The following is a 12,956-nucleotide window of genomic DNA, read 5'->3' on the forward strand; positions in this document are numbered from 1 at the left end:
CCCACCTTATGAAGAGTTGCCTGAGAATGAGTTTGTGATGGTGTTACCGGAAAGGATGGATGATATCCACCATCAAGTGCGTTCAAACTTGAAAACGTCTGCTGATTCGATGATGTTAACTTATGATAAGAGATCTACTGAAGTCAGCTTTGTATCAGGAGACAAGGTATGGTTGTATAATCCCAGGAAGACCAAAGGGAAGTCTCCTAAGTTGTCTTCTCCATGGGAAGGCCCATATGACATTGTGGATCGTCTCTCAGACGTGACTTTCTGGATAAAATGTGGTCGGCGAGGTAAGCCAAAAGTGGTGCATGCCAACAGGCTTTGGCGTTTTCACGGTCCTGGACATTTCAGTTGGGATGAAGTGGACAACAGAACAAATGACGCTGCTGAAGACGTGCCACCTGAAGAAGCCACCGTCGAAGAAGAAACTCTACTCAGTTTTGAGAAGGGAAACGGTGAAGCTCTTGGTGAAGTTACTACCACTGATGTGATTGTTACCGATGATAGGACATTTACTGATGAAGCAGATGAATCCCACATGAAGCAGAAGCCAACGAGACGGAGACCAGTACGGAAGAAGATATGTCCCGTAAAATTAAGAGACTTTGTTGAATTGTAATTTTGTGTTTGTAATTCTGTACATTTTAATTAAGTTATTGTTATTGGTTTATTATATGTGGTTATTGTTCAGGACGAACAATATTAAGGAGGGGGCAGTGTTGCGTCATCGAGTCACATGACTAGTGTGACGCAACGTTTCTAGAACTATCCCGTACCTTGGCGAATGCTCTAGTATTTACTAGATATAGGGTAGTATGATATATAAAAGAGGGTGACAACGTGAAGGGAGAATAATGTAATGTGTGTGTGAAGATAGTGAGTAATTGAACTGCAGTCAGAAGTATTATTGACGTTCGTTGATGTAGCGTTTGTTTTAGCGCGATTGTTGAAAATAAGTGTATCGTAAAGTTGTATTCGGAAAGAATAAACCAGTTTTATTAAGTAAAAAACTTGTGTCACTAAAGTTTCGTCGGAACGAAGTTACGGAAAGTTAATTAACAATCGGAGACGTAACAACGCCTTTCATTCAGTACTAACTACTACTCATCATTTAGGTTGGACTAAAACTCTATCTGAAATGCTACTTATTTATGAAGTTGAAGTAAGAATAGAATACTTTATTACTGAGTACTAAAGTAAGCTGACTGAATGGTGGTAGACTTATTGTATTATAATACAGAATATAAAACAAAAGGTAAATAAATGAGCTGTATTTATTAAATGATGACTTAAACTGTGATGACATTTGTCTGGAAATTACAATGCACACAATCAGCAAATTGTGAAACACAGTGAAACAAAGACAAGTCTTCGTCAGCATGATAGAACTATTGTTTTGTGATACAGAATAAAATAAAAAGGTATATATATGATTTGTATTCATCAAAAGATGATTTAAACTGTACTGATGTTTCTGTGAAAATTACAATGTATAAATTTAGCAAGTTGAGAAACACAATATGAGAAGATGAGATTTCATAAGCATGAACCAACTCTCTCAGAAATGAATCTGACTGAAAATGGCAAAGTGAATTCATTATTTACATTGTCTCTGTAGCCGACCATTCAGAAACTGGATCAAAAGGATCTAGAAGTAGCTCTTATCCATGTGACTGTTAAAAAGCAAATACAATATAAGTATTCCATGAAATAGTAGATACTTCCATGATTGGACCCTGTTACAGAAATCATCATTCAGAGCAGAATTTAGTGCATGCACTCAACCATAGTTTGTACGTTCCAAATTATAACTAAGGATAAACTGAAATTTTTTTACTTATCAAATATTCGGTATAAGAGTGAGATATATTTATATCTGCATTACTACAATTTCAAAATAAAACAATGTTTAAAGCCACTTATTTACAAATACTTACACGTGAGAGTTCTACCACTTCTTTTGCTTTCTTCCTCATCCAGAAGCTCATTGTTTGGTTCTGAACTTTTCATATTTTTGCCTAAAATAATAGACTTACACTTCTTTTTTGCAGACTGTTTGGATCCATAAATAAAGTTCAAATGGCTTTGTGAAATAGCTACATCTTTTTTAAGATAATCTTTATATTGCTTGCAACATAAAGTCTGTATATAAAAGAACAAATAAATAATTATGACTCAAACACCAAGAAAATTTTTAAAAGACAGGTAACAATGAAATAAATCTGAAAATAAGTTCTTATATAGTTATCTGTTTTTAGGGTCACATATAGTATGTTATATATTTTTTTGGCAATAGAGATATGTTTCATATAAGTGAGTGCCTTGTTGTAAAGGGCACAATCACTATTGTTGAATATTTTGCATCAGTAATTAATTTAATGTTTACTTGTTTTTACATTCTAAATATGAGTTTATGAGTAAACAAGAAGAGGCAGCTTGATAATTTAACTAATTATACAAATAATAGCAATAACTTTGTTGTGATTACTCATACTTTAATCAACCTCAAAATTTAAATATATTTTAAATAAATAATACAATATCACAAAATGTATCCCATAAATATATACGTTTTTACAGTCAACTGATTTTTAATTTTATAGTAAATCAAAACTATGGATAATTTAATTCTTTACCAACTTTCAACTAAGCCAGTAAAACAAATTAAAAGTGTGATAGCTTTTGTATATATATATATTAAAATATTTAAACAAAGCTAATAATTCCAGAAATATAAACTTAGTATGCACCAGTAGACCATAATTTCAGAAACTGAAAACATTCTGTCAATGGATTACATCATCAATATATTTTACACATTAACTGACTATAGCATATTTGAATAACAATTGTTAATAAATTATAATTTTTTGTTTCACATGTTACTTTAGTAAATGATAGTTACTAACTCCACTTCATATTTTTGTAACTTGTTTTTATTCCTAAGCATACAATGTTACTGTATGTATTTTTCACAGGTATTTTACCTCATTTGAAGGCTGTACTGACTTTGAACAGAAAGAACAATTTTCAGGAGTATCATGAGAAATTCTGCTTTTATTCATGGTAGAATAATCTATATCATTTTTCTCCCAATCAGAATCTACATCAAAGTTTTATTTTTTTATTTGGATGGTTCTTTCAATGGTCAAGAAATATAAAAATTCATGTTTTTCATAATTCTAAATAAATTACATGTTTTGAATGAATTAAAAAGTTCAAAATATTGCCAAATGTCTTTATGATAAAAACTATACTTGTTTAAAATTAGCACTGTTGCATAACACATATGGTTACTCATAAGTGGTAAAATGCATAACTAATATTAACAGAAAAACAGAATTTTTGTTATTTTGTACATATGATTTGTTTTAGTTATTTAAGTGACTAATTAAATCTGAATACAAGTTATGTTGTACTGAGAATAATGTACAATCATTAATACATTTTTTTATTAATTTGTTTACTTGGGATTGACTAATTGGAAATAAGTACACTGATAGTACAAGACAAAGTTGCAATCATAAAGATTTAAAAGGGTGTTATAGATGAGGTATGTAGGAATACCATGTGTTTTCTATCTTCGTATTTCTAATGCTGTATTATTCAAAGTTTGCCAGTTATTCTGATATGTGTAGTATTCACATAACACATGGTGAAAAAAACCATTAAGTTGCTTTTGTTCTAGCTGCCTTTGTTCTCTATCATTCTTTTGAGATAAAACCTGGTCTGCCCATGAAAGTATGGGTGTAAAGCTGCACCTTGTAAATGAAGTTCAACAACAGTATCCTTCAGTAGTAGGCCAGATGATGTCTTTAAGTTACAACACTCCTTATGTTTGAATAGAAATGGTCAGTCACATGTGTAGTGCTAATCACTCTGGGTAAGTTTGATATTTTTAGTTATGTAATTAACATTATGTTTAGTCAGTCTGGTAGATGATTTCAGCCCAGTCAGTCTGAGAAAAGTCACATGTGTAGTGCTAATCACTCTGGGTAAGTTTGATATTTTTAGTTATGTAATTAACATTATGTTTAGTCAGTCTGGTAGATGATTTCAGCCCAGTCAGTCTGAGAAAAGTGATTGCCCAGTATACAAAGAAAGTACAGTGCTGTAAAATTAATAAAGTGTTCATTGTGTTTTACATTGTGTTCAAACTTTAATTTCATTCTCATGATCTCAGTCAGTTCAAGAGAAATTTGGATCTACTCTGTAATAAATTCCTTGTCAAATCACCTGTTATTCTTCAGACCTATCTCGTCATTCTGAGCAAACTCACTTTCACCTGAGAATACCATATAGATATTTACATTATAGTGGTTACAAGTGAGAATGACCTGAATAAGCTTCAAATATATGTTTCTGTCATACTAACATTAACAGAAAAACAGAATTTACAGAAATATACAAGTTATACTGACTGAGAATAATGTACAATCATTAAATCTGGATACAAGTTATATTGACTGAGAATAATGTACAATCATTAAATCTGGATACAAGTTATGTTGACTGAGAATAATGTACAATCATTAAATCTGGATACAAGTTATGTTGACTGAGAATAATGTACAATCATTAAATCTGGATACAAGTTATGTTGACTGAGAATAATGTACAATCATTAAATCTGGATACAAGTTATGTTGACTGAGAATAATGTACAATCATTTACTCTATTTCAGTATAATAAAAATGACATGGAATAAGCTCTTCATTCTGCATATAAAATTGTGTTACATGCTATCATTTATGGCCCGGCATGGCCAGATAGTTAGGGTGCTCGACTCGCAATCTGTGGGTCGCGGGTTTGAATCCTTGTCACACCAAACATGCTCGCCTTTTCAGCTGTGGGGGCATTATAATGTGACAGTCAATCCCACTATTCATTGGTAAAAGAGTAGCCCAAGAGTTGGTGGTGGGTGGTGATGACGAGCTGCCTTCCCTCTAGTTTTACACTGCTAAATTAGGCATGGCTAGTGCGGATAGCCCTCGTGTAGCTTTGCGCAAAATTCAAAACAAACAAACAGTGCTATCATTTATTGCTGAAGTTACTTATGAAGGCTTAAGAGTAAAAAAAATTGTCTCTCACACAGCCAGTGATGTTCAGTATATCACATCAGTTATTCATCGCATTACTTAAATTCTACTATCAATTGTGCAATACTCAATTGCAGTTAAGTATTATATACACTAACATTTCTCTTGCAGCAACAATTTTTCTAGTTCAAAATCATCAAGGTAATCTACAAAACCTGAAAAACTCAGCTGGGCTTTCTGGTGCTTGACTTTCTGTAAACGACTGACGGGCTCAGGACACTCCAAAGGTAATTTCTTCCATTCAGGTATATACTATAAGAAGAAAGGAATATAAAACTGATAAAAATTCTCATTTGTACTTTATTTTACAAATAAGTGAGTTATACTTATAAAATGATACAGGTATGTGTAAAGCTTATTTAAACTCATAAATTCTTTTATAAAAATCTGTGCTAAAAAAGCTAAAATACTTTTTGTCATCAAATGAAAAAAAGTGTATCATTCAAGTGAAAAAATGTGAAATTACATTAAACATATATAATTACAAAAACAACATAGTCATAAGAGGACAGAATAAATACAAGACTCAGTGTGTCGGTAAAGTATTCAATGAGTCGAGAGTGAATCAGTTCAGTGCCAGTCAGTGAGTTATTCAGTTCTGTAATTCAGTTATTAATCGAAATAGTGAGCGAGTTAGTGTGTTTATTAATTAGTAGCTATTTAGAAGAAAGTTAAAAAGCATGTTTATCTGTAAGTTAGGCATAACAAAATTTCTGTTCAAACATTGTCTGTGAAGTTAAACCTACAAGTGAAAGTAGTCTGTAGAAAAGGTTAAAGAAGAAGAAATAAATGAATTCATTATTATTATCTGGACTGGACTTTGAATTGTTTTTGCTAAATAATACAAAAGAACTCACTCAATATCAGAATATGTTACAAAAATTAGACTGTTGTTACATTATTAGAAAAGTGGGATTAAGTAATAAAAAAGTTTTATAAAGCACTCCTGAAAAACAAGCTGCAAAGTGAAATGTCGATAAGTACATAGCATTTTTCCTGAAGTCAATGGTCATTTTCATAACATTTACTATGCTATTTTTATTTCAGTTACCATTACATAAGGCAATCAACCAAAAGTAAAATCTGAATGTGAAGAGGAAGAAGCATGGAGCAGAAGCAAGTTTTGAACAGACTGATTTCAATTTTGTGGATAATATAGTTTCCCTCTCTGGAAAAACATTTAAAAAAATGAGCTTACCAAACTAAACAGAAGAAATTTGCCAAGACATAGGTTAAGATTTATTCTTATGAAAACTACAAACAGGCTTTTGTTTGTACATTGGGAATAATAGATTCAGTCAGAGCATACCCGAGGAATTGTTTTCTTAGGGAGCTAAAGGGTTATGAATTATCTTAGATAAAACATTTAACTGGAAAAAATATTCAAAACAGTCACATTAAGAGCAAGGGTTATATATACAGAAAATCATAACACTACAGATGATAAAAATTGGTAACCAGCCTGTCAAAAGGAGGTGAAGAGACAAAGATTTAGCATTACAATGAATATAAGAGGTTAGTAAAAAACAGTTTTTGTTTGTTATTTGTAATTAAGCACAAAGTTATACAATGGGCTATCTGTGCTCTGCTCACCATGGGTATCAAAACCCACTTTCTAGCATGTAAAAAACATTCATGCTTCTGCTACAAGACAAAAAGGAAATAAGAGGAAAATTACAGTAAAGGTCTAAATACCAATGAATAGAATATATTTTAGTGAAGCTAAAGAATTAGAAAAGTGACAAACTATGTAACAGATGAAGTACTTTACTAGCAAGAAAATTAAAAGGGATCTAATCCAAAAAGCAAATGCTAACAGAAACACGATATAAGTAAAACTGATAGAAAAAGCTCTATATGACAAAGTAAGTATTATATTAGTCCTGGCAGAATCAAGAAGATGGATTATATCTGTTCTGTCAAAAAAATAAGAATCAGGAAACAAATAGAGCACTGTAACTAAAATACTCTTGTCCTTCCTGAGCTCTAGAGTTTAGAAATTAAGAACAAACAGACCTGGAGGTAAAAAAATGATTGTTATATTGAAGGCATGACCCTAAAGCAGAAAGAAATAACTTCCAATACAAACAAGAAGTTAACAAGTGGTAAGAACTTAAAAGACAATTTTGAATTATCATAAAGAACAGTGAAAGTGGTTCAGAAATATAAGAAATGGTAATTTAAAAAAGAACATAATAAATCTTAATGGATATCATCAGAAAAATGTCTGGATCAGAAGAATACAAAAAGTGCTGAGAAGAACAGTAAGATATCCAATGATAAAAAGTAAAGGTCAAAGTTAAAATTATAAGTGACAAAAGTTGCAATAACTACCTGAAAACATGTAGAAATGACATGAAAACAAAGGATTCATACATGTGTAATCCAAGCAGTGAAGGACAAAAGGTAAGATTACTTGATCCTCATAAGAAGGATAGAACAAGAAGCAAAAGAAAGCAAGGAAACAACTGGTCATTTGAAGTAACAGAAACAGAAGGTTGGGAATCCTGAATATAAGGTTAGAATAGAACCAACCACATGGTACACAATGGCAGTAGCATCACTGACCATCAGATTGCCTCTAGACACAAGTACAATACAGAATAACTCCTGTTGAGGAGTGTCATGCAGAACCTTGGATGATATCTGAAACATGAAAATATGTATTCATAAATCTAGATGATCCACAAAACTGTGCAATCGTTTTTTTTTTCATACTTGGCCTACTTTATATAAGGTACATAGTCCTAGGTCATCAGTGTAATGATGAAACTTAAAAGTACTTAAAACAACAGGAAATAATACTGTCAAAGAAACCTTATCACAGACAATAAAGCAAGTGTTCCAAAATTACAAATTTGATGAAAAGGAAAAATAAAATTTAAGAGAATTTAAATCAAAGTTCTAAATTGCTTATTTGTAAAGCATAAAGCATCACAATGGGCTATTTATGCTGTGCCTAGCACGAGTATCAAGATTCAGTTTTTAGTGGTGTGAGCACACAAACTTACTGTTGAGCCAATAGTGTTGTATCTTTCCTTCTCATAATCAAGAACCCAAAAGGGAGGAAAAGCACACTAAGAATGGTAATGAAACTTTTGAACAATAAGTGCAAGAATTCTATTAATACTTAAGAACAAACTTGTCTGAACAAATCAGTAGCAAGGAAATGAAGGAGGCTTTATTGAAATGCTAGTGGTCACAAAGTTTACTGTGCATGAAGGATGTGACACTCTGAGGGCTATAGTCTAAAGATTACATCATAGACTAGCATAGTCCATGTTAATATCTGTAGGAATGAGAGTGTTATTACAATTTTTTGGTATATGCAATAACTTTCTCAGCAGATGCACAAGGTAATAGCTCTTAATTCTGTTGAAAGGTAAGTATAGCATTTCTGAAGGTAAAATATTGTTGCGTCAGCGAGGTCACGTGACTAATATCATGCCACGTCCTTCTCGAACCTTCATGAATTATCGAGAGACTACTAGATTGGGGGTAGTCTGGTATATATAAGATGCTCACAATGTGACGGCAACAATGTGTGTGTAATTGAACGGAGTATTGTTGAAGTCGAGCACGTGAGACGTTGTTGAGAATTATAGCGGACTGTTGAAATTAAGTGTATCGCAAAGTTATATTCAGAAAGAATAAACCAGTTTTATTTAAGAAAGGACTTGTGTCGCTAAAGTTTCGTCGGAAAGAATTTACGGAAAATTAACTAACGAACGGAGACGTAACAATATGCAAAATAGTGGCAGGGTATGAGAAATTGAGCCAAGAGTAGCATGGGTATATTACCTTCCTTTTTCAGATAGAGGATGCAAAAAAAAAGATAAATGCATTCAGAAAAATAACAGAATATTGATAACAATATCCTAAATTAACAATTAAAGTGGAAATGGAAGCTCAAAGAAATACTTCTACAGTTAACTAATAGCTTCTGGTTCATTCCATGAAATAAACCTACTTTCTTCATTTACACCTCATTCCATCACCACGTGGTTGCTTGATTGATCTGTTGTTAAGCTCAAAGCTACACAATGTGTTTTCTATGCTCTGCCCACCACAGGTATTGAAACCCAATTTACTACTGAGCCAGTAGGGGGCTCCATCACCTCTTCATAGATTTGTATAACTTTTGTTTATGCAAATTAACTATGTGTTATGACCATCTATCATCATACTCACAGGTCAATCATCATCTATCATGAGGTACAAAGCCTTTATGTAAATAACTTACAATTTTAAATAACCACATTTTGCAATTGAAAGATGTGGAGAAGAGGGTAGGATTAATTATAGTAGAGGTATTTCATTGACCTTCATTTTAATGCTTATATTTTAATTTCAAATACAGTAGTTTTCCTCTACTTTATTCTCATATAATAACCCCACATTGAAAGAGAAGGAGGGTATGGAGGAAGATGAAGTATCTGTCATGGATGGAGAGAACAGGCAGTGTATGTATCATTCAGTCTACCAAAAAGTAGAGATTATGTGACTGCTGCAGTTAGCCAAACAAGTGGATAGTGCAAAAAGAAATAAGGAGCAAATTAAGATTGGTGAAGCTGACTCTGGGCCACTGCAAGATGACAAATATCAAATCATATAAATATGATGCAAATAAAGAATGGCAGAAGTACAAGAGCACCTCAACATACTAGTCTCTGTACAATGTCCTCCAAAAAAAACCAAACTACTGCAACTAAAAAACACACAGAAAGGTGGTATATCAGGTGGTGAGATAAGACCTGAAATATCTGGTAATGAATTTGTAAGACATGCTGATATGAGAAGCTTTAACTGACATATGAAAGAAGAAGCAGACAGATCTATTAGCAAAGACAACAGATGTGTATGACTCCCTCCCCCCATCATGCATCAATGCTATGTCTGAGCAATGAAGTAATGCACTGTTGCGTCATCGAGGTCACGTGGCTGGTGTGGCGCCACCTGTTTTCTGGAACTATCCTGTACCTTGGCGAATGCTCTGGTATATGAAAGAGGGTGACAACGTGACGGGATAATAATGTGTGTGTAGATAGTGAGTAATTGAACTGCAGTCAGAAGTATTGTTGACATAGCGTTTGTTATAGAGCAATTGTTGAAAATAAGTGTATCGTAAAGTTGTATTAGGAAAGAATAAACCAGTTTTATTAAGTAAGGACTTGTGTCGCTAATGTTTCGTCGGAACGAAGTTACGGAAAGTTAATTAACAAACGGAGACGTAACAGCACCATTTTAGGAGGATACAAGAGATGATATGGGTCAGAATGATCATCTCCAAGGAAATAAGTAAAAAAAGATAATGGGAGAAAATCCATTTTGGCCCTTAGTTGTGGAAAAAAACACTGATTTGATACAGATAAGCTAATTAATGATAAAAATGGGTGGAATGAAGTGGTTGAAAGCAATGATGGCTAGAAGCTAACAGAAATGAAAAATACACTAAAAAATACTGGAACAAGCTGCATAATCCTCTTAAAAAGAGCAGGCCGGAAAACGAGAGACTCCAAAGCAAGGCTTCCCAGGCCAAGAAATCCAACATACTAGAAAACCAGACAGATAAGGCCAATGCCTAGGACATAATAGCAAAGAGGTACACCAAAAAACCCAATAAACAGTCAGAAGGAAATTCTAAGAATGCACTACCTCAACCATAATTTCAGCTGAAGAAAGAAATTGTTGAAAATTAAAAAAAAGTTGTAACTGCTACTCAATCCTGGATTAAAGCAGAAACGTGCTGTTTAGTGACTAAGAAATGCCATCCATTACAAAAAATTTAAGAGGAAAAACACAATCCTTTTTCTCAGAACCAGCCCTATCCAAATTCACAAATTCATAATGACAAAGGTGTGCAACAACACATTGGGAAGCTAACAACTCTCCAATCAAATACCTATCAAAAAAAAAAAAAAGAGGAATTCAAGATGGAGAATTAGAAACCTCACATTTATATGTAACAATAAATTTCAAATTCATTCCATTTAAAATATTCTGGGAAACAAGAATTTTTTTTCAAAAAAACCATTAAAACTCATGCAAGTTCTGATTACCTCACAGCATAATAAAGGAAAGGCATAATGGGAAAATACAAAGTGTAAAAAAAATGTAACAAGTTCAGTTACAAAGTTATGGAAACAAAGGCCAAGTAGAGATTGTATGACATGCAAATGATGACATATAGGTATTTCGCACAAATGTTTTAATGCAGAGAGGGTGAAGTGAGTTGTGAATGGAGAAACTTAGTTTTCATAAACTATCTCAAAGTATACAAATATCTAGATCAGGCAGGTTTTCAAGAGAGAGTAATGATATGTGGGATAAACCAGAAACCAATTATGCAATTGAAAATGAATAGCGAGATTTCATAGAAACTTTACAAAACCCTTGAAGTGAAAATGAAACATATATAGCTGTAGCAAACCTGAATGAAGAAACCCAAAACTAGAGCAAAGAGCTTCTGAGAAATGAGATGAATCAGAACAGGTATGTAAGAAAAAGAAAATATTCAAGCTATTAAATTCCCCTACCAGAAAAAAGGTAGACAATTTTAAGAGAAAGACATACAAAAACAAGTCAACCAAAATAATGAGGTAAGGGTCTGAAACTATTAATAAAAGCTCCATTTAATAAACTTTGAATCTTCACATTCTCAAAGGGTAAACAATCAAAACAGCATACAGAAGAAGAAAATAAAGGTTTGTTTTTGTCTGAGTGGAAAGTTACACAATGGGCTATCTGCACTTTTCACACCATGGGTATTGAACCCCAGTTTTTAGTGTTTTAAGCCATCAAGCTTGTAACTGACCCATTGAAGGTCAGGAAACTGAATGAAAGTAATTATTATGCCACCTCAAGGAGGCTTAATACTCATGATTTGGTTTTGATCAGTTTTTGTAATACCAGGATTAGGCCCCAAAAAACACTAATAGGAACCAGTGAGGAAAAGTTATTGTTTAAAAACAGGAAATTGTAATGAGGAAGACCACAAAACAGGTATGAAAAGAAGGAAAATTAAGGATATGAAATGGGAAGATGTAACTCACCAGTATTATACCAAATAAGTTTGATAGTAATGAAAATAAGATGCAATGTTTGAAGGAAGAAATGATGGAAGATATTGTTACGTCTCTGGTCGTTTGTTAATTTCCAGTATAAATTCTTCCCGAGGAACTTCAGCGATACAAGTCCGTTCTTAAATAAAACTAGTTTATTCTTTCTCAATACAACTTTGCAATACACACAGAATTTCCACAGTCAATATGTTTGCAATCTTGATAACAAAACACACACTTTATATTACCATCACTACCGCTCCCTTGACTCAATGATCTGTCTCTATATCTATCCATTAGCAATTATTTGCCAGGCTTATATACTAAAATAGAGGGCGCCTGGAAAAGACTAAAGTTGCCAGGAAAAGTCACGATCCTTCGAGAATCTCATGACATGTTACCAGCGTCACGTGATTCCGCTGTCGTAACTGACAACCAAAGAAGATGACAAGTTATCCAGAGCTACTGAATGCCATCTAGCTCGAACTGAATTGTATTCAGTGATGAGAAAGTAATCAAATATTATATATAAAAAAAAATAGTGAAGTATAACCCAAAATTTACAAAAGATAGGCCATGTAGGTATCAACCATGTTACAAATAAAAGAAGAATTAAGACAGTTCCATATTGTTACAACAGCGGAAGTCAAGTCATGCAACGCTGGGAGCATGCACAGTGGGGTTTCTAGAAGGATCGTGACTTAGTGGGCAACCTCACGAATGTCCCAGCGTTTGCTAGACGCCCTCTTATTTTAGTATATAAGCCGGAGATAGATTGAAGAAAAATAATTG

The 12,956-nt window shown here is 33.1% G+C and overlaps 1 protein-coding gene across 6 annotated transcripts in view; it reads right to left on the bottom strand.

Moving 5' to 3' along the window:
- Positions 1–12,956, bottom strand: part of LOC111088862 — a 51,748-nt gene that overhangs the window by 23,552 nt on the left and 15,240 nt on the right. For 3 of the 6 annotated variants that reach the window (XM_022400015.1, XM_022400013.1, XM_022400014.1), the window contains exons 3-5: positions 5,259–5,355; positions 2,991–3,106; positions 1,941–2,145 (exon numbers count right to left, since the gene is read on the bottom strand). In XM_022400015.1, coding sequence (XP_022255723.1) covers positions 1,941–2,145; positions 2,991–3,106; positions 5,259–5,355 — 418 coding nt within the window. Of the gene's footprint in view, positions 1–1,940; positions 2,146–2,990; positions 3,142–5,258; positions 5,380–12,956 lie in introns of all 6 variants that reach the window. The other 3 variants (XM_022400017.1, XM_022400018.1, XM_022400016.1) reach the window with 3 other exon arrangements.

The sequence above is a fragment of the Limulus polyphemus genome, unplaced genomic scaffold (genome assembly GCF_000517525.1).
Source record: "Limulus polyphemus unplaced genomic scaffold, Limulus_polyphemus-2.1.2 Scaffold4608, whole genome shotgun sequence".
NCBI classification, from domain to species: Eukaryota; Metazoa; Arthropoda; class Merostomata; order Xiphosura; family Limulidae; genus Limulus; species Limulus polyphemus.